The sequence below is a fragment of the Poecilia mexicana genome, unplaced genomic scaffold (genome assembly GCF_051168715.1).
Source record: "Poecilia mexicana isolate PSO_F unplaced genomic scaffold, ASM5116871v1 scaffold_1, whole genome shotgun sequence".
NCBI classification, from domain to species: domain Eukaryota; kingdom Metazoa; phylum Chordata; class Actinopteri; order Cyprinodontiformes; family Poeciliidae; genus Poecilia; species Poecilia mexicana.
In genome coordinates, this window is record NW_028263370.1 from 4402140 (window position 1) to 4423536 (window position 21397).

A 21397-nucleotide genomic window follows, 5' to 3' on the forward strand; every position below is an offset into this window, starting at 1 on the left:
TGGTGTGTTCCTCCACCTTCTCGGTTTCATCATTCCCACACCCGGCTCTTTTAGTTTTCTCCCCCCTCCCCCGAGGCTAAAGAAAAGGAGTCCCTTGAGCCTTACTGTTTCTCTCAGCTTAAACGCTCCTCCGCTCATCTGAATAAAACATACGTGGATGCATGTGGACATGCCGCTGTGTAAGATCAGGAAGGAAGCTGGACCTAACCGCTGCTGCTCCTTCCTCGGAATTTTCATAATAAAATTTCCAGTCTTACTTTATTTATGAATTGGGTGATTCATAAAGTGAAGGCGAGTTTTTAGGAGAATGGGTTTATTGCACATAGCCGGTACCAGTAGAAACATTGGTCTCATAAATTTCATTCAAGCAGGACACAAAGAGACTAAAAATAAAAACAGAAATATCAGAAATATTTTTGTTTAATATCTGTCATATATTACATATTTAAACTTGAATGTTGAATTATAAGTCCTGTACCACATCGTCTTGTATTTTTTAGATGACATATAACTTTGTTGTTGCTCTTGAAATTGTCTTCCTACACAATTCCACTCGATTTCTATTTCCCTTCAGTGCTCAGTCTGGGATTTCTTCCATTGAAGTTGATTTCTCTGGTAGAAGAAGGAAAAGTTGTAAGCGATGACATCAATGTCTGCCTGTGGTTTGGAGGAAATGAACAAATTATCTCCCAGTTATTTAAAATAAATATTTCATGTGTTCTTTGGATTCTGCTTATGCAACAGACTACTGTGTGGCTATTAGCGTTCTGTGCCTTTATAAGGGTTTCTGGGTTAGCTAAAATGCTAACTTAAATTGCTAATTTCAGCATTTATGCTTGAGCACATAAACCATTTTCATAGCAGCAAGTGTTAAGTACTTTTAGCTAACAAGCTGAGCATTTTCAACTCATCTCAGTTTTCTGCTTTTGCCTTTCAAGATTCTCTCTTTGTTTACCTTTGATTGTTCAGCAGTTTTTCCAGAGGGTACTGTACTCCTTCAACATGTTTCCTTAAAAATCTTCACTATTCTAATATCTCTGATGATTTGATCAATCACCAATTTTCCAATTCAGCTTACATCACCCTTCTTACCTTCAAAGAGTAAACACAGTTTCTCTAGCTATTACTTTTTTTGTTTTGTTTTGTTTTTATAAACCCAAGCCACGTTTTTCTTCTCTGAAACACTTGCTAATGACTTAAATGGATGAACAGGAGGTAAAGATGATGAGGGGGAAGGAGGATGGTGTCTGAGTAGTTCACTCACCATTAGAGACCTGCCCCTGGACTCGGAGAGCAGGCCAGGTTCCCATGCACCGGCGAGAATGGCGAGCCCTCTTCGGTTACACAAAATGACGGCTTGAGAGGCTACCGAGAGAGATATTATTAGCGTTATTTTGCCTTAGTTATATGAGCTCGGTGCTTTTAGTCTCCCCTTGTTTGAGTGGCTGACTGACACTTGAGTTGCAGCAGCAGATTAAATGAAATTTTAGCAGCGTTTTCTTGAGGCCAGGCTATAAAACTAGACAAAGGGAGCAGCTGCCACTAATGTAATCTAGAATGGTGTGCTGCACTGCGAAGCTGTCCACCGCTCTTTTGTTTTTTCCCTTTTCTCTTCACAGCTTTTAATGTTGTTTTTGATACCCTTTAGCCAAAGGCCCTTTCTCCTCCGATTGTATTCTGTACTTTCCTTTATTGGCTACTACTTTGTATATGGTAAAGACAATATGAGTTAAAATTAATGATGAGGAACATCCATACTAGGTGCAAAACATTATTTTGACATCCATTTATGTCACTGTAATTGAGTAAAAGGTGTGGCACCTTCCAAACGTATTCAGTTCCCTTAAACAACATATTGCAAGTTACGATTGAGGTTTTTACTGACAGACCAACACAAAATGGTGGAGAAGGAGGAAAATTTTAATTTTTTTTTACAAATAATAATCTGAAAAGTGTGGCCTAGCCTCATAAAAATGTCAAACAAAACCTTTTGACCTACGTGACAAACACTAAGTTTGAAAGAAACCAGATACCCTGAAAACACCATCCCTGCCATGGGAACATGGCAGTGGCAGCATCATGCTGTGGGGATGCTGGAAAGATGGACGGAGCAAAGTACAGGAAATAAAACCTGTCAGAGCCAGGAACAGACACGAGATTGGGCTTGAGGTTCCCCGTTCCAAATGAGCAAACCTAGACGTACAACTGGAGCTTAATCTGTGACAAGAAAAACTGGTGTTCAGATAATCTCCATCCGGCTATGTCCGGCTAAATTGAGCTTATTTGCAGAAAGAATGGTTAAAAAAAAAATCAAAAATCAACCTAAAGAAGTTCGAAGCGACGTAGCTTGAAAGCCTTCGGATGTGATTGGAGCAAAGCATTAAGTCTAAGGGAATACAGATAAACATCACAACAGATTTTTATTTGTTGAAAAGTTTGAAGTAATTTCCCCATCAAGTTCAGACTCGTGTTCTCCTCTGTGTTGGCCTTTCCAATGACACACACAGAGCAGCGCGCGGTGGCGACGGCATCAGATGTGGAAAAACTGCATGAATATTTTCTACGAGGTACTGCAGGAGATATGAGGCCGGGTCGTCAGAATTTTCCATAGGCCTAAACCATATCTCCAGAACATGTATGGAATGAGCACATAAGGTCGCTTACAGTTTGACCTTGTGCAAACACAGTTCATTTCTCAGAATGCAGCACAAGCAGTCCTCTGGGTTTGCTGCCCCCGTGACCCCCCGTGTCAGTCCGCGGTTGTCAGTCCCTCTTAAAAGGACAGGGTGGATCCTGAGAAGCCGAGTTCATATTGACATGGAGCGGAGCCGCATTCCTGCCACGGCTGCATATTTTGACACGATCGTGGACAAAAACCGAGCACAGGAAGGTGGAGCTGTCGGAGATAAATATTGAGAACTCACGTTTTCGTCAGAGCAGTTAGGATTTTGGATCTTGCGGCTGCATCACGCGTCTTGCTGCGTCCTGCAGTAACGTTTTCAGTAGCCTGTGTGCTGCAGAACCACAAACATCTGGTTCATGACTCTCAGCTGGAACAGCATCAGAAACCCAACCTTCCTCTGATCAGCTATTAATTCGAAGCTGCGCATGTTCGCAGAAATATGTTATTGTTTGCTGCTTGAAAACTGCTAATCTTCCCAGTGTGAGTAGTTTTAGTCTACTTGAAATCAGACCAAAAAAAAGAAAAAAAAAATACAGTTTTTCTGCTTATTTTCAGCCTCAGTGCTGCCCTGCAAAGCGTAAACGTCTGCATCAGCGTTATGTTCCCCAATTAGCTGTGTCCTGTCACTGCCTGCTGTGGAATGCCTGAGTCCGTGGCTCTTTCTATGAAGAAGCGATGGCTTGGAGGTGGACTCGCCCAGCCACTCAGCCTGTTCCGGAGTGTGTTCTGTCCCGCAGCTGTCTGGGAATAAATCCTTCTGTCACCAGTGGCACTCGGGCTTTCTTCACATGTTCTGCTCGTCGACGCTTTTGAGGTCTGAAAGCGCGTTTTGGCATCTCTCAAAAAAAGGCCGTGTTTGAACTGTGAGATTATTGACCTTTCGCCGAAGATCTCTGCGAACGTTTTCTCATCTGTCTCTGTCTTCTTCTCTCTTATTAGCTCGGGTTTCCTTTGGCGTTTATTACAGAACCATTATAGAAACCGAGATGATAGAAACTGAGCGCGCTTACTCGCCTGCAGCACACATGTATGTGCGCCGCATGCGCTTTCACAAACCTGATGACCCGTACTATACATGTAGGTTCTTGTCCCTTCTTTTGGCACTTTCTTTTTGTGCCCCTGTGCTTCGTACTCTCTGCCCTCTCTTCTTTTCTACCCTCGGGTAGTCCGCCATCGCCCCCCCACCCATGATAAACGTAGTGATCTATAGGAGCTCTGGACCTATACAGATTTTTGGCATGGTTGAGCATGTTGCTTTCCAGCACGGTTTTGAGATCTTATGACCATGGCCTTGTTAAAACACTGATTTATGCTTTACAGCTGTGCACAATGCAGCCTACAGGTTGGCTACCTTAATTAATATCCCGCTCACTTACTGCTTGGACCTATGCATGCTCCTTATGCTAATCCGATGAGAATAACCAGAAATTTCTGCTTTTAACAAAGAGAAAAACACTTTTATCTTTTTTTTGTTTTGCTACAGAGTATAATCAGAACATAGTCTTTCAGCTAAAAAGCTGGAATCTGTTACTTAGACATGAATATCATTGCCGCTGCGTTGCATGTGCCCCTTCCGCTCACCAGGTTTCAAAACATAACATTGTTTCAGAAGCACGTTCAGTGGCGGCTTGTGACATTGTGAAGGATTATCCTGCACTGTAATATGCAATCCAAATGGGACTCATTTCATTTGCCAGACAGTTTTTGTCCAAAGAAGCTTGAGACACAAGTGTGACCCTGGTGGGCGTCAGAACCTCTTGGATCGTCCTAACAACTTCACTGTCAAGTTCATGGATGGAGTGGAAGAGCAGGAAGGGGAGCATATGCATGCCGCTGTGACTGTTTGACCACTTCCTTTCTCAGCCAAGTCTCTTCCTGACTCCATCGTCTTTGTCTTGAAGGGGTTGAACTGAGCCGAACAGGAGGCCATTTTGCAATTTTAATCAATGTTTGGCGCAGCACAGTTTTCTGCTCGATGAATTAATAATGGAGCAAGGCATGGAGGGGCTGGATCAATGGATGGCGTTGAGTGGAGGCGCTAAGGTCTCAGCGTGTGACTATGTCCTCGTTACAGACTCTAGCAACAGGAAAAACAAAGAAATAAACACTGTGAACTTGTGACAGAGTCGATCTGTAACTTTCACGGTCTCCATCTGACCCCCGAAACATCCCCCAATTTAAAGGGCGACTGTTGATGCTTCCTTAAACCACTCGACCACCGTGTGCACAGTCACACACTGCAGATTGGACGCGTGTTAAACCTTCAGCCTCCACAGCTCCGGGGCCTCGCCTCGCTCCAACACTGGCCCTCCTTGTTTCAAAGCGCCATGTCCCTCCACACAATGCCTTTAGGCTCCGATGCATAACGAGCTGCTATGGTTGGCCCAAGCTCACATGCCCTGGTCCTTACGCCCCGAGGTGAAGGGACGTGGCAGAAAATAGCTGCGTGTTTGAAAAACAGCCCTTGTTCGCTGGCATCTTGTTCGCTGGCCATGCTCGAGAGCTTCGAGGGCAAATGTGAGCGAGTTCAGGAGCAAACTGCTCCGGCCAGCGCTAGGCAGAAATTCAGTTATTTGTTTACAGGTGTGTTTTTATTTTCCACCTTAACACCAAGACTAGAAAATGTGTCTTTTTACTGCATAAAAAGTAGTTTTTCTGTTTGTTTGCTTTGGAAACCCTGAGCTTGTTGCATACAGTAGACCAGGGGTGACCAAAGAGTCTCTGTGGTCTTGTGCACAATTCAAGAATAGAACAGATTTATTTCACCATCTGATGGTGATAAAGCATAAAACAGAATTAAAGTTACATTTTCACTGGTCAAAAAATAAATGAATAGCACAAGCAAATTAAATTAAGTTTAAGTTGGAAAACTTAGGCAACAACACAAACTATAATTTTTTTTTAATAACCACATGTTTGCTTTCATTTGAATTTGATACCTCATAGCACAACAAGGATCCAGTAACTTTTACTTGAATGTAGAATTGGGTGCAGCCATTTATTAAACTGGGCTAAAGGAGGGGGATTATTAAAACTTGTATCATGTTCTTGAATATATAAAATGGTATACAGATACTTTCTGAATAGAACTCAGGCTGGTACAGTTTATTAAATTATTGTTTATTTAGTTTGTTTTTGCATTTTTACATAACACATACCGTTTTTAACGTTACAGTTGTGGCCCCTGTTGCAGAAAGTTTAGACACCCCTGCAGTAGACTCTTCCTCTCTTTCTTAAAGTCTGGAACAAAGATTTGCATAAACTGGCCTGATGAGTGCATTCTTGTTGTGATGACGTAACATTGAGGAGCATGAGAGGAAGGGATCATGCCTTACTCCATTCAGACAGGCTCTCGATGTCTGAGCATCACAACGTGTGGGATTGTGCATAAAAGTCCGATCTTCCATCGGCTCACGGATTCTGCAGTTCAGGGAATCAGTCTCTAACCCTTCATTACCAGTTCTTCCTCTTAAAAGATCTCTTCTGTCCCACTCTCTGTTCGCCTTCTGGTCTCCTCACTCCTTTCTCTTTTATCACCATCTGAGTTATTCAACACAGCGGTCTCAATAGCGCTTACTGACTTCATTTTATCCCTTTGATTTTCAGTCTCACCCTTACATTTGAATTTATTATTTATGCACCTCCAACCTGAATGGTGCCAGTGAATTCTACAAGATTCCTTTTTGGCTTTTCCCGTTCTCTCTTAATTGAGTCTGTTATTCTTTGTTCACTATTTTTCTGTGGGCAACACCACTATTTTCTTTAAACATAAATCGTGCAACAAGGCTACGGAAAAGTAAATAAGAGAAGTGAGAACAATTCATCTTTTTATAAAAACGTTTACAATACCCTGAAGTTTTAAAAGCCCTTAAACCGGATAGCATTTTGTCAAGCTAGAACAGAAAAGCGTATTTTAGCAGGAATTTTATGTAACAGACCGACATCTAAAAGTGATATTGGTCTGTTATAGCAGTTTCAGAAACCTCACACAGCACATCAGCCTGAGAAACGAAGTGGCAGCATCATGCTGAACTAGGATGAAATGGTTTTAAAAAGCTTATTGATGTCTTAGAATTGGCTCAGTCAAAGTTCAGCCGAAATACAGCTGAAAATCTGTGACGAGGTTTATAAATTGCTACCATGGTAAAAAAAAAAAAAAAAAAACAGCCCCTTGATCTACGTTGTTTGTTTCCTGAAGGCGTGGACTGTGTTGAGGTTGTAAATTTTACCCAGTCACCGATGTTTGCTCGTGATGTCTGTAATGTGCCAGTTTGACGTTAAAGATGTTGACATAAAGTTGCCTGTGCTGCAAACAACCATCCTCCACTGCAAAGTGCCGATTTCCTTCGCTGCCAACGCAGAAAATCATCGTCCGCTTCTTCTCTTTGTCTTCGCTGATCGGTCCGGTCGAAAATCGACCAGAGACAATCCAAGTCGAGGGGAGAAAGCGCAGACTGTGGTGGATGAATTTCTTTTTGAGCAGAGTTGCACCGGAAGGCAACGGCCAGGCTGCTAAATTGCTGATCATAGATTCTCTTCATCCAGTCTAACTGAGCTTGAGATATTCTGCAAAAAAAAAAAGGCAAGATATTTTAGTCTAGAAGTGGAAAGCCTGCAGGTTGATACCCTGAAAGACTGGGAGCTATAATTTCTACAAAAACTGCTGATTCAGAATTGGCTAATTACAAATGTCTACCAAATGTTTTAGATTTTTTTTATTTATTTATTCTTTCACTCTCCCATCATATGTCATATAACATTCCCATTAAACTATTCTGCAGAAGAAATGTTACAGTATGTGAAAAAGACAAAGGGAAATGGCGAGGAACTATTAAGACTTGCATTTTCACTCTTGCTGATGTTGTTCGGCCTCAAAAAGACAAAAATGTGGGTTATTTGTTTGCAGAATAACCAAGTACGTCAAAAAGCTCCATGTTTTTGTGTTCAGTAAATGTGAATTTACATGAAGGCAGCCCAGTGAAGCCTTTGCTTCTTTATGCAAAAATCCTTTGCCGTAATTTTGTCACTTCAAGCCACTATCCTGCAGGCGTTTTTTTTTTTTTTTTTTTTTTTTACTAATTTCAAAACAAATTCTCCATCCTCCTCATAGTTTCTGCTAGCGCCTCATCTTGCTGAAGGTGCTGTTGATCAAAGCGAAGCGTCCACTTCAGATCTCCGTAGTCCTTTTTTTTTCTTTTTCCTCGATGTTTGTGATGTTCTGTCCATCTCTCCGCATGTCAAGGAAGAGGAAAGAGGAGAGGTCAGATACAGGGCGCTGTATGCTCCGGTGAAGCCGAATCGCGTCCCGGCAAATGGTATGCAGGCTAATAACGCGCTCCACTCGTCCAATAGCCGGCGAAGAAACGGTTTTGACAGTGTCGAATGCCCTGCCCTGGGGGCCTTATCATCCTTCACTGCTTGCCGGCCTCCCTCCCCTGTTTCTTTTCTCCTGATGCTATCTATCTGGAGATTTATGCAGAAATGTGCAGCTAGCCGACCTCCCCGGTCCCCCTCCATCCTTTCTGCAGGGATGGCAGCCTGTCATGAGCTGAGCTATGCAGAGATAGCGAAGCTGAGGCTGCTGGCCCCATGTCGTGCGGAGGCTATCTTGTCATAGCGTTTTAAACTGGGATGACGCACTTATCTGAATGTTGTTGGATGTATTTTCATATCAAAGAGGGCAAAAGATGGCTACATTTTTATTTTACTTTACTCCATTTAGTTGAAGTACAGTAAGATTTTTTTTTTTAGCATATTTTACTCTGCTCTTCCCCTTCAAGCTGCAGGTTATTGAGACATATCTTTTCTTTGACAGAGCGCTCTTCACATTTCCCCTCTGAAGCAACCCAGAGACTTCTCGCCCATCTGGGATATTGCCCACATCCAAAAATAGTCCTGCTTTTGAATATGTCTTCTTATGTACCTGTATATTTTTTGCGTTCAAAGTGTTTCTTTGATTCCTCTCCATTTAATTACTCGTCTACAGAGCATTGGCTTTTTTTTTTCTCGTGTCGATGGCGGTTTGATCCTGCGAAGCGGCTCCCAGCTTGACAAATAATCTCCGCGGACGCTTACATAAGTGACGGTCCGTTTAATTAAACCGGGTAAGCTTAGAGGCCCGCAGGTCTTTTCACTGTACTATTAGAGCCGGCACGAGAAACAATAGTGTCAGGCCTCTCCCCCTGACGCTGCTGAGCGGAGAGGAAATAAGAATCTGCGTCGTAGACGGAGCTGGCCGAGCCTGTTGGAAAGCTCTTCTGGACCCAAGTCGCATCCAGGCATGGATCTGCTCATACGGAGATTAGTCACAAACGGATGGATGGAGCAATATATGAAGGAATATAGAAGGATGCATTGGTAGATGTTTGGGTTGTATGGTCAGTTCAAACTCAGTTCAACCGAGCGGAGATCAAAGAGAGTAAGGTCACGCAGGGAAACAGACAGCGCGGAGCTATGCTAATTTTGAAATGATTGTGGCGAGCACTGTTACAATTTTCCATTCTCTGTTTCTCTTTTTCTCTCTCTCGCTCACACACACACACATACACATTTATTGAAAATGCCATGTCGGTAGCTCACACTGAGTGTGCATAAGCAGCATAAAAGAGTGTGCCAAGGCGTATCTTTACGAAAAATACCGTCTTCCCCAGCATGCACATACAAATTAGTCTGTTGTGTATGGTGCATTGCCTTCATTGGTCCCTGTGTGGGTGCCATCTGTCTATAATGGTTTGCTAGTAGCTCAGAGCAACTCCTCACTTCCACAGTTGCTCTTATCAACTTTCATGAGAATGAGACGGGGAGAGGGGGGGGAAGGAAGGAAAGGTAAGACAAAGCCAACAGCCAGCAGGTTACTTTATAACCGGGCACAGACCCTTCACGTCCACCATGCGTCTTTATCTTGCAATCGCGCCTTTCCCTTTTTGCCTATTCCTGCCAAAACCGGCTTTTCTTCCTCAGATCTTGTGCACCTCTGCTCTTTTCGCTTCCAACCTCTTCCCTGTGTCCTCTCTGTTTTTTCTCTCTATTCTTGTGAATCATCCAGCAGCCAGGAGTAGATTTCGCCCAGCGGTAACGCGTGTAATTCCAACACCCGCCGGTGTTGGCTGGTTTTCTGTTGAGTGAACTGTATTCCTTGCACTCATCTTTATCTCAGAAACAAGTGTTGGTCAGACAAGTTTTTTTTCTCCCCCGTATGTCCAGGTATGCGTGCCCAGGACAAAGAAGTGTGTATGAGCCTGGATCTGCAGCAAGGAAACAGTGACACAGAGTTAGTGAAGTAAGAAAGAAGACCAATCCTGTAAAGTTTGCTTGACACATCAGCATACGATGAGACTTCTTTGGTTTATCTCTGAAACTGCTAATAAACAATTAACTAAGAACGCTTTTAAACACTGCTGAAAGTCATTTAGAAGAGAGGGACTTTAGACAAGAAGAGGGCCACAGTCTTTTCCCTCAACATGTCCTCTCCTGCTTCACCCTTCACCCCTGTCCAATTCCTGACTGTGAATACTCTAATGACATAAACAGAGTAGTAATCACATTAACGCCAGTTACGGCTAAAGGCACTCTTAAGAGGCACTGTACTGACAAGCCTCCTTCCTCCCAAAGCACTCACTCCAACACCTATAAACACTTATGAATATTGGCAAGGACCTGTATTAGCATAATCACTTTTCAGGTGTTTGTAAGTGCTCCATCAAGCCGTAGCGACTGGTAACTTTGAGGAACGGCCATGACATGCTGCGTCCCCCGTGTCTTCCGCCCCTCTCTGCCTTCATCCTCCTCTGTTCCTCTTCCTCCGTCTCCTTTTGGAGGACCCGCAAGCTAATCCTGTTAGCTTGTTCCTCCATTAGCTTAATGACCAATATCAGTGAAAGCAACATGGTCACACTAGGACGGCCTTAGATGACTACTGGGGTTGGTCAAGGACAATGCAAACAAACGAAAAAAAAGAGAAAAGAATTAGAGGTCAAGACAAGTCTGGCAACTTTTAAAAGTAGGAGCAGAAAGTTTGAGGGTACATCTGAGGGTGGAGACTGCTTCAAGACTATACTCAAGTAATCTCTTACCATTTTTTTATGAGTTTGTGGACATGCCTCGGTTGGGCCACTAACATTACAGCAATCAGTAACCTCTTTCGATAAACAGTTTTATCATCTGGCTGCAAAGACAACTCCCTCTTTAAATACCTCTGGTTGTTTGTAAATCACCAATTAAGTCGGCCATGTCCCGGCAGATGTGAGCTGTTTAAATAAAGCTGAGTTCATAGGACTCCAGTGGGGCATTGTAGGAAACCATGAAGCAAATTTATGTCAGGCACCTCTGAAGGTAAGGGACGGAACATATCAAAGGTGTGTGATAGACATCCGAAAACATCGAGCCGTTGTTATTTTTGTACCTACATCCGACGCCTCTAGCGGCTGACTGCTGCACGCCGCCGTGGCTCGATCCACTAACCTGTTCTCTCTTGATGAACTGCAGTGTGTGTTAAAGGGGGGGGAGAGGTGGCAAAAATTAAACGACTCACCATGTGTGTTTCCAGTAAGGGTGCAGAGATTTCTGTGAAGTTCTGTGACTCTGATTTCTCTGCAACTATGGATTGCAGAATATTTTGGGCTGCCTTTTGAAGAAATTGAGATTGTTGGAACATGGAAATGTTTATAGTATGGTAACACAATGATTTGTGAAAAATAACCCTAACTTACAGTCTCTCGGTAAACGTCTGCATCACTGGAAATCTACAGACACAGTAAAGTTACAGGTATCTGTACAAACCTATCCCTTTTAAAGAAAACTACAGCACATCCCCTTTTAGAAGGCAAATTACAACTCAATAACATTTTATTTTTGCAAGCAACTTAAAATATGCCTTAGATCGGATCATAAGATACCAAGATTTTCTGCCAGATTATTTTAAAATAAATAACAAAACTGTCGAGTTTAATATTTTTAACAGCATTTTCACTTTCTTCAATTTCATTTTTAGACACCTTCCGTCTGTAAACTTTTTTTTTTTTTTTTACAAAGAAAAGTGTTAGTATTTCTGCTCGAGCATTTACTGATTGTAAAATTATCCAATTTTCAGTTTTGTGCTAGGTGATCACAAATCAGGGCCATTCGGGTCAGAAGCCCATTTTAAGGTTTCTTTTTTTTGTTGCTCTAAATCCAGTAGCTATTGACCGTCTGCTGACGTTTCATCTTCCGCTTGGGCTGCAGAACTAGACACATAATCCAGCCACTGCCTTGACCTTGATTACCAAGTTTAAGGGGTAATAATAGTTTTCCTTTCAGAAACTACAAAAAGTTTTGGAGTGCTGTTTGAAATGAACTTATATTAGACACATATACACCTGAGTTACACTATGTAACTCAGGTGTATATGATATGGTAGTTTGTTTTGCAGCTTGTGATGATGGTGTGAGTAGTACGTGAAGTGACTGACTGCAGTTTAAGGAACCATAAAATGACCCTGATCAATATCATGCCATCTTCCCGATGGCAGTAGAGTAACCAATACCACATTTGCTGCCCTTTTCTCAGTCTTGCAATATGTGGAGTGGTTCAAAAATACTTTACCTTTTTTTTGTCTGATCTTTAGTTTTCTACATTCCGGATTATTGTTGATTTATGTTTTTTCTATATTTTCCGTGCTCTCTTTCAGTTCTCCCACACACTTTTGTCCTCTCTCTCTCTCTCTCTCTCTTTTCTAAAGTCCCCTCTTTCAGCCCCTTGCCATGAAATGGCAGCTAAGGGCTTGTCAGTGTGGTTTCTCCTCTCTGCTGATCCTATTTCAAAGGGACCTGGAGATCCAGCATTAGCCTCAGCTCTGCTGCTCTCCAGCCCTAACTCGCCCCAGACTAAGTTTTTAGAAGGGGAGAAACAGACCGAGAGAGAGTGGGAGCTTCTCTTTTATTCCATTAGACGACAGACTTGTTTGTAAGATCCTCCTTCCTCCCTCACATAGTTCTTTGCTCCTCTGTTCTCGAATAATAATAATAAAAAAACGAAAAACATCAAACGCCTTGTCAAAACGTCCTTTATCCCTTTGAATCACTTTTCCTCCATTCCCAGGAGGATGGCTATTAAGGACAATAGTGGGCTTATTTAGATATCTTATGTGCCATTGTTGTCTTGACATCCGTTGTTCTGACTTTCTGATTCGCGTCAATGTGTCCAACTCCTCAGATGCAAAAAAAAAAAAACTATTATTCCTTGCTTGTGGCATGAGCACACTTTGTCAAATGTTTATATCGCTCAAGATATAAACATATAAAAACTTCTGCGGCACACATGTCCTTTACAAATGCTTTAGGTTATCTTGAAGACTGTCCCCTCCATGCCAGACTTTCAGTTCTTTCTTCCTCTTCCTGACTTTTTCATTCTCTTTCCCGACTCCTCTGTGATTTCTTCTCTCTGAAAGGCACAAACCCCCTTATTGTCCTTCCTAGTCATTCACAATAGCAGAAAGAGTATGTTTTCCTCCTACTGCCTTTACATTGTCCGCTTGCACGTCACGCTAGCATCGGGGTTAGCGTATGCAGGCTACAAATCAAAGGAAAACGTACAGCAGGACACAGGTTATTGCAGCCGTTTTTATGGGGGGGATATACATGGGCTCTCCTTTTAAAGCCATAAAAAAACACACACACACACACACACACACACACACGCACACACACACACACACACAATCAGGAAGTGTGTGTTAATGTAACTGGCACATTTTATTTGTGCTTATGAGAGAGAGGAGGAAGGGAACGAGTGAGAGCAAAAAAGCGTATGGGCAAATGGCTTTTTTATGATGGAAAAATTCCATAGTGGGTCAAAGCCCATTGCAGGTGGCAGCAATTAACTGTAATTTTTGCAGATTGTAATGATCCATAATTTACCATTATACCCCCTTCCAACTCTTTTCAGTCAGGAGAGAAAGGTTTGTGTGGAGATTTGATTTGGTGCACATTTTACACAGCATTATGTTCTTTAAGTGGGAGACTTCGGAGGGGGGCCTCCGTGGCTGCGGACACACGAGATAGCAGGCGAAGCCACAAAACATCAAACTCTTTTCGCTACGACTCGACCACAGCATCTCTCCTTTCTGCTCTTTCTCTGCCCTCTTCTTCCCGCTTTGTCTCTCTAAGCCGTGGCCGGCTTAAAACACATGCGCTCCCCGTCATACATTGGACTATCTTTCTCTCTCTCCCCGTCTCTCGTTCGTCCTCGCTTGCATAGAAGGTGCCGTGGATTTCGGGTTCAGTGTCTGCAAATGACTTTAGAAGAATGGCCTGCAGTGGGGGGGGGAAAAAAAGAGAGAGAGAGAAGAAAGGAAAAAAAACGGCAAAAGATGAAAGAAGGAGCACATTTGCAAGCGGTGGATGCTTCTTATTTTGCATAGCTCTCACTTCTGCTTCCCCCCTTTTCTCCTTTTCTATTCACCTGAGAGGATTTAAATAAATCCATAAAGCATGAAATATCAGAAATAGAAAAGCAATGCATGAAATGCATTTTCAAAGGAGCCTCCCCACCCACACACTGACACGCGGACACAGTTTTTCTCGTGGCTTTTATTTCCTGTGAATGTGTGGTTTTTTGTGATAAACAGTGGTACAATTATTAACATGTGACCTCTTATTTGTATTCATCGTTAATACGCAGCATTCGATACATGTCCCACTTTGGAATTGTTAATTTCGTAAACAGAGTAGTGGAGGGAAGATGAGTGTGTTTAACGAGATTAGGCGTGCATTGTCAAGCAAATCTCAGGTCAGTGTACAAGTGCAATTGAAAGTCAATTACTGTTTGAATTATTTCTGTGCCCTCTCATCTGTATAAATTGTGCATTGGCGGCATGAGATACGCCCTGTGTTTTTTAATTAATGTGCTGAAAATATTTTGTCATTTACAAATCTCGACTTATTGTCCTTTTTGGTCAAATCGTAAGATGTTCACAGTGTAGTTTCTGTTTCATTTAAAAATATTGTGAATTTCTTATTTATTTTTGGCTATTTTTGTTGAAGTGCATTAAAGAAAGATGGATATTTTTTTAAATTGATCACCACATAGATTTTATCCAGCAGTGTCTTTTTTTTTATTTAATGCTTTTCTAACTTAATTTTCTCTGTGTGTGTTTGTTTTTTTTTGTTTGTTTTGTTTTTGTCAGATAAAGATGAGCCCAGCAGTTACACCTGCACCACATGCAAGCAGCCCTTCACCAGTGCCTGGTTCCTGCTCCAGCACGCCCAGAACACTCACGGCTTCCGCATCTATCTGGAGAGCGAACCTGGCAGCCCTCTCACCCCACGTGTAGCTGCCGCTCCTGGGATGGGGGGTGACTGCGCCTCCTCTCAGCCGCCCCTCCACGCCGTGCACTTGGCTGACGGCAGCCCTTACAGCCTCTTAAGGATGCCGGGATCAGGGTCTGGCCGGGATTCAGTATCCACGCCGCGCGAGGGCCGTTACCCCCGCACCCCTCCGCTCTTCAGCCCACCGCCACGCCACCATCTCAGCCCGGATGATCTCGCCCTGGCAACCCACCATCCTAGCGCCTTCGACAGAGTGATGAGGCTGAACTCAGTGCCATTAGAACCTCCTCAGAGCATGGACTTCTCTCGACGTCTGAGGGAGCTTGCTGGGAATGCCACGGGGGGTTCTCCGCCTCTCTCCCCTAACAGACCTAACCCTATGCAACGGCTGCTCCAGCCATTCCAGCCAGGTTCTAAGCCTCCATTTACAGCTACGCCTCCCCTATCCACCTCTCAGTCCCCGTCTGGTTCACGCTCCACCCCCAATCCTGTATCAAATGCAGTTCAGCCAGGCACTCCTCTCAAGGCAAAGTCTTGCGAGTTCTGCGGTAAGACCTTCAAGTTCCAGAGTAACCTTATCGTTCACCGGCGAAGTCACACGGGGGAAAAGCCATTCAAGTGTCACCTCTGCAACCACGCCTGCACACAGGCCAGCAAGCTAAAGCGTCACATGAAGACGCACTGTCAGAACAAGTCGTCGGCGCTCAATGCCAAGTCAGACGACGGCCTCTCGACTGCCAGTTCGCCTGAACCTGGTACAAGCGACATACTGGGCAGTGCCACGGATGCACTCAAGTCAGTGGTGGCCAAGTTCAAGACTGAGAACAACGGAATTATGCCTGAAAATGAAGAGGAGGAGGAGGAGGAAGACGAAGAGGAGGAGGAAGACGAGGAAGAAGAGGAGGAGGAGGAAGAGGAGGAAGGCGATGAGGAGGAAATCGACAGCAAGGCTAGAGTTGAAGAGGGGGGAAGGAACAACTATCGCTTCAGCCTGCGGCTGGAAGGGGCCCGCCACCACCAGAACAGCAACGCTCTACACCCGCATCACCGGAGCTTGTCTAGAGAGCACGGCGATGACGACTCGGCTGTCGAGTTAGACCGAGCAGATGACGCATCGACTACTGCCATGAACGGCCTGGGACCACTATCCAACGACAGCCTCTCTAGAAAGCTTCTGGGCGGTGGCATCAGTCCTGGCTCACTGAGCCCGCTATCCAAACGCATCAAGGTGGAAAAAGACCTTGACCCCCCTACGCCAACCATCCCAAACACAGAGAACGTCTATTCTCAATGGCTAGCTGGCTACGCCGCCTCCCGACAACTCAAGGACCCCTTCATCAGTTTTACAGGTGGGGACTCCAGACAATCACCCTTTACCTCCTCATCCGAGCACTCGTCAGAAAACGGCAGCTTGCGCTACTCCACCCCACCCGGTGAACTCGACGGGGAACGGGCCCCTTCGGGACGGAGCGGCACGGGCAGCGGCGCCAGCACGCCGCACGGCGGCAGCGGAAACGGGCGGCCGAGCTCCAAGGACGGCCGCCGCAGCGACACCTGTGAATTTTGCGGCAAGGTGTTCAAGAACTGCAGCAACCTGACGGTGCACCGACGCAGCCACACTGGAGAGCGGCCGTACAAGTGCGAGCTGTGCAGCTACGCGTGTGCCCAGAGCTCAAAACTCACCCGCCACATGAAGACCCACGGACAGATGGGCAAGGACGTGTACAAATGTGAAATTTGCCACATGCCTTTCAGTGTGTACAGCACTCTAGAAAAACACATGAAGAAGTGGCACAGTGACCGCCCTCTGGCTAATGACATTAAAACTGAATAGGCAAAGAGCAGTTCTCTCTCCGATCCCCTCCACTCTCCCCCCCAGCTAAAAAGCAACCCAGGCTTTGTAGCCAATGAGCAATGGGGAAAAGAAACAGGGTTAGACACCAGAATGCCGTGCAGCCCTGCTCTCCATCCCCTTCTGGAGAAAACTTGATGCATGATCCAGTACTGGGCAATACTATTGCATCAGAACTTTTTGAGCCTTTTTATTGTGCAATAATTTACACATTTTGTATTTTTTGTAACTGGACAGCATGCTTGGTGTGTTTTCGCTATTTAAAGAGAAAATTTGTCCTTAGCTGGAGGATTTTTGGTTGTACATGTGTTGCTGTTGATACGTTTGATTTTTCTCAGCATAACAAAAAAGAAAACAAACAAAAAAACAAACAATACAGTTAGTTATAACCCAAGCTGCATACAGTACATACTGTTTTACATATCATGTACAGCTTTGTGTTCAAACATAGTAGACAGTGTCATATTGTCAAAACATCAAGACGAGCAGGGTCAAACATAAAACCAATCTTTGTGAAAGATTTTCCATGCAACATTGAGATGAGATATATATCCATATGTATATAAAATTGGGCTGCCCATCAAATGCTGGGCACTAGTTTAAATATTTCTTTTACAAACATCAATGAAACTAAACTAATAATGTGGTGTGACATGACGATAAAGAGTGCCTTGGATATTTTACCTGCAATGGTTAATTCTCCTTTTTGCTATAAGCTCGGAGTTTCAGCTATAAATGATTACAATACATGGGAAGATGCAGGTCCTTGCATCAAGCACCTGCACAACCTGTTTTTTTTTTTTTAACTTTGCAAAACATAGGGAACCAGCTGAAACAAACCTAGAAAAAAATAAACTGAATTTTGCATATCTCTGGTAAATCGTTTAACTACCTGACTCATGCATATTAATGCGTTCATGATTACAAATCTGTTTACTGGCATGTTACATGCTTAAAAGGGGTCAGAGGTTTCTGGTTTTGGTGTTTGTGTTTGGTACAACTGAGAAAAAAAAAAAAAAGGTACTTTGACAAGTTGTTTTAACCAACATGAAGCTCTTAAAGGTTCCAGAGTGATTATTTTTCTTTGAAAATTAAAAATGCAAGTGTTATTTTGTAAGCAGCACAGATTTTTTTTTTTTCCTTTTGTGTTAGCCGCTCAGACTGTAATGTCAGCAGTCACTCGAAGATAAAACGGGATTTAGTCCTGGTGATTCAGACAGATTATAGGTGAGTGATTTGGTGGGTGGGTTTTAGAGCCTGACAGTAGATGGACAGTAGAGATGCACCAGTCACACCTTTCATGTCTGTTACCTGTTGCTGGTTTTCTTTTGAGGTCTGACCTGCTGATTCCGATTTAGACAGATTCCACTTTTTTTTTTGTTTTTCCTCTCAGACCATTGCACATAAAATAGAAAAAAAAAAGTGCTGTTAATTCTTTGACGTATTAGTTTTGAATCCATCTGAAAATGCATCAGATCATTGAACCCTAATCTTGATCTCATTTAAAAAGAAAGGCATTAACAGTGTGGCTTATAGACTGAAAATGGTTTGAGGATTTATGGTGGAAATTTTTCAGTAGTTTTACCTGTGGAAAATTGGTCTATTCTGGTTTCTGGTCAACTGATTAAGGCGTCTGCAATGATTGGGTTTAACAAGCGTCAGGAGGCCTTTGGTGACTTTTGTAAGGAAGAGTGAGGGTGGGTGATTGGTAGAAATCCACCCTCAGTTTTTTTTTCTTTTTCTGGCCAATAATGATTTCATTATTTTTTTTATTTTTGACTATTCATCTACAATTTTGACAGCTCATATTTTTTCTACAGACAAAAAGCATAACAAAGAAAAAGTTATGTTACAGGCCCTGGAGAATTGAAAAAAATAAAATGCAGCACTTATCTCCATGAAAGCATCAAAGCACATGTCTGTAACCCTACGTCTGATTTCAGAAAAGAAAAGTGGACCCCAAAAACAACTGACGAGTTTGTAGATCGCAAATGGTGCAGATTTTCGGTATTTAACCGTCAGAAAATTGTTTGACTCTGGTTGATGAATTGGTGCATCTCTTTTGATCGAGTTTAACAAGTGTCTCTAAAGTTCCAAACATCTGATATACTTTTGAAACATTAAAGAAATCCGAAACCTTTTGCATCAAAAACTATTCCAAAAGGAAATTTTAATTCTTAAAAAAACAAAACAAAAAATAAAACACCCCCTGTTCACACAAGTTTTATTTTTAAAAAGGTCAATTTTTCTAAACGTTTTCCTCCTAATGGAGGCTGTTTTTCTATTATTTTTTTATCTCCATCCTTTGTCAATGATGATGATAGTATAGCACTTGTCACTCTGCCTTGGATTCTGTATCTGTCTCTCTAATCGGAGGTACAGTCGGTTGAGTATAAAATGAGGATCCAGATTCCAGATCTGGCGCTACCTTACATGCACTGTTCAATTTTCCCAGTTTACAGTTGGGCGCTCAAGGGAAAACTTGCTCTTATGCTGACAGATTAGTGTGGTGTCATTGCTTAGCATTAACATTGGAAAAAAAAAAAAAAAAGAAGAGGAAAAAAGAAAAAGGTTTTGATCTAGAGACATTTGCCAGCCATGTTTCCTTCTGAGAGCTAAACAGGGATTTTGCTTTTGGAGGTATAAATGCAGGAATTGCCATACAAACGTTAAACATAATACAACTCAGAGGAGTAAAATTTGATTAAAACAGTAAATAAAATCTGTTTTAGGTAACACTTTTTTTTGGGGAGAACCTTATTTAATTTTTTTTTTTTTTTTGATGTTTCTCTAATCTGTCGTGGTAGCATCCAGGACTTGATCACTCTGTAATGAATTGTGTAAAAAAAACAAGAAAAAAGAGAAAAAAAACATGTCTCTCATCTTTTTGCCTTTATTATGAAATAAATGTCTTCAGGTTGAACAAAAATTTGCATTGAGGAGAGATTTATGATATATAAATATATAGAAGAGAGAACCTAAAATGCATAGGGAAATGCACACTCTTGTAAGTTCCTATGTTCATAACACATCTATGGTCTACTTTTTTCTTGTATTTAGAACGGTATTTGAAATTAATGTTCACTTAGCTTAGGCACTTATAGTATTTATGTTGGAGCCTTTATTTTTTAACTGTTTTGCTTGTACTCTTTAAAGGTTTCAATGTACTCTTTTTTTTTTCTGTAGTGAAAAAAAAAAATCCCAACAAGCTGCCACCGTATATTTTCTTAATTTGGCAGGATAATCTAGTGTGAATAATTTGTATGCTCGGGGGGGAAAGTATGTTTTTTTTTTCTGTTTTTTTTTTTTTTTTGAAAAATAAAAAAAGTTGTGGCGTTCCCCAAAGGGTGATAGGTCATATGATGGCCTTTTCAGGCAGTCCCGCTTGGGGAAGTGGCCACACTGAGGGAAAAACAGGTGGTTGTAAATATCCTTTTAGTTTGTTTATATATATATTTTTTTTCTCTCCTGCCATTTTATATGCAGTAATACAAGCTATTGTTGGGTTTTTCTTGGTAGCCAACTTTTTACTGTCATGTACCACCTGAAAACATTCCAGCTGTCGTTTAAAAAAAATATAATAAAAAAAAAAAATTACATTTTATCATATGCAATCAGTCCAATATCAACCTGAAAAAGTTTTTTTTCATAGACAAAACAAACCATGGTGCTTTTTGATTTGAAGATGGTACAACTCATATGCAAGGAGTAAAATCACAAACAGAAATGTAGGTACATGCCGTCATACCTCTGGTGTTGGGGTACAACTTAAGATTCAATTCTGTCCTGTATTTGCCTTCGAGCCATTTGCTCTGAACTGAACTTGAAGTCGGCCCCTGGCATAGGCCGACGTTATTTATTATGACTATACAAACAAACACCTGCTCTGTTCAGAACAGAGTCACTGCAGAAACAGATCAGTTCAGTTCTTCTCCCTCCTTGATGAATTGTGACCGCTTAGTTTTGATGACCAAAAGTCATTGTCCAACATCTATGAGTTTTTGCTCGACTTACAAGTTTGTTGTCGTTTTCGTTTTCAGTTTATGGAAATGCCACTCTATTTTCAGCTGTTTTCTTCACTCAGCCATTTTGTCTTGATAATAATAATAAAATGTATTATATACATTTCTGAATTCTGTGCTTCTTCTGTTGCAGCCCGTCTTCCCAGAAATATGTAAATCGTACAGTAAGACATGTCAAAACTCTGAGAAACAATTCAATTTAACATTAGACTGAGATTCACATCTGTTTAATTATAATGTAGCGACTCTGAGCTGTTTGGGTAACTAAAGCATCACATGCTTTTCAAAAATGTATTTACACCCCTTGAACTTTTTCACTTTCTATTACCTCACAACAGGATTTAGGATTTTATGAGATAGACGGACACTAAAAATGTTCCGGTGAAGTGGAAATCAATTTTTTTTTTAATGACAATTATTCTAATTCTGGTCAGAGTTGATTGGTTAGAGCTAAATATTGGGCAAAAAGTTGACTGGAGTGGAGTTTTGCCTACTGGTGACCCTAAACATACAGTAAGAGCAACAACAGAATGACTTG

The 21397-nt window shown here is 42.2% G+C and overlaps 1 protein-coding gene across 1 annotated transcript in view; it reads left to right on the top strand.

Moving 5' to 3' along the window:
• Positions 1-20962, top strand: part of bcl11ab (BCL11 transcription factor A b) — a 45182-nt gene extending 24220 nt beyond the window's left edge. Inside the window, exon 3 of the mRNA XM_014978305.2 lies at positions 14844-20962. Coding sequence (XP_014833791.2) covers positions 14844-16819 — 1976 coding nt within the window. The 3' untranslated portion in view covers positions 16820-20962. The remainder of the gene's footprint in view (positions 1-14843) is intronic.
• Positions 20963-21397: the final 435 nt, after the last annotated feature.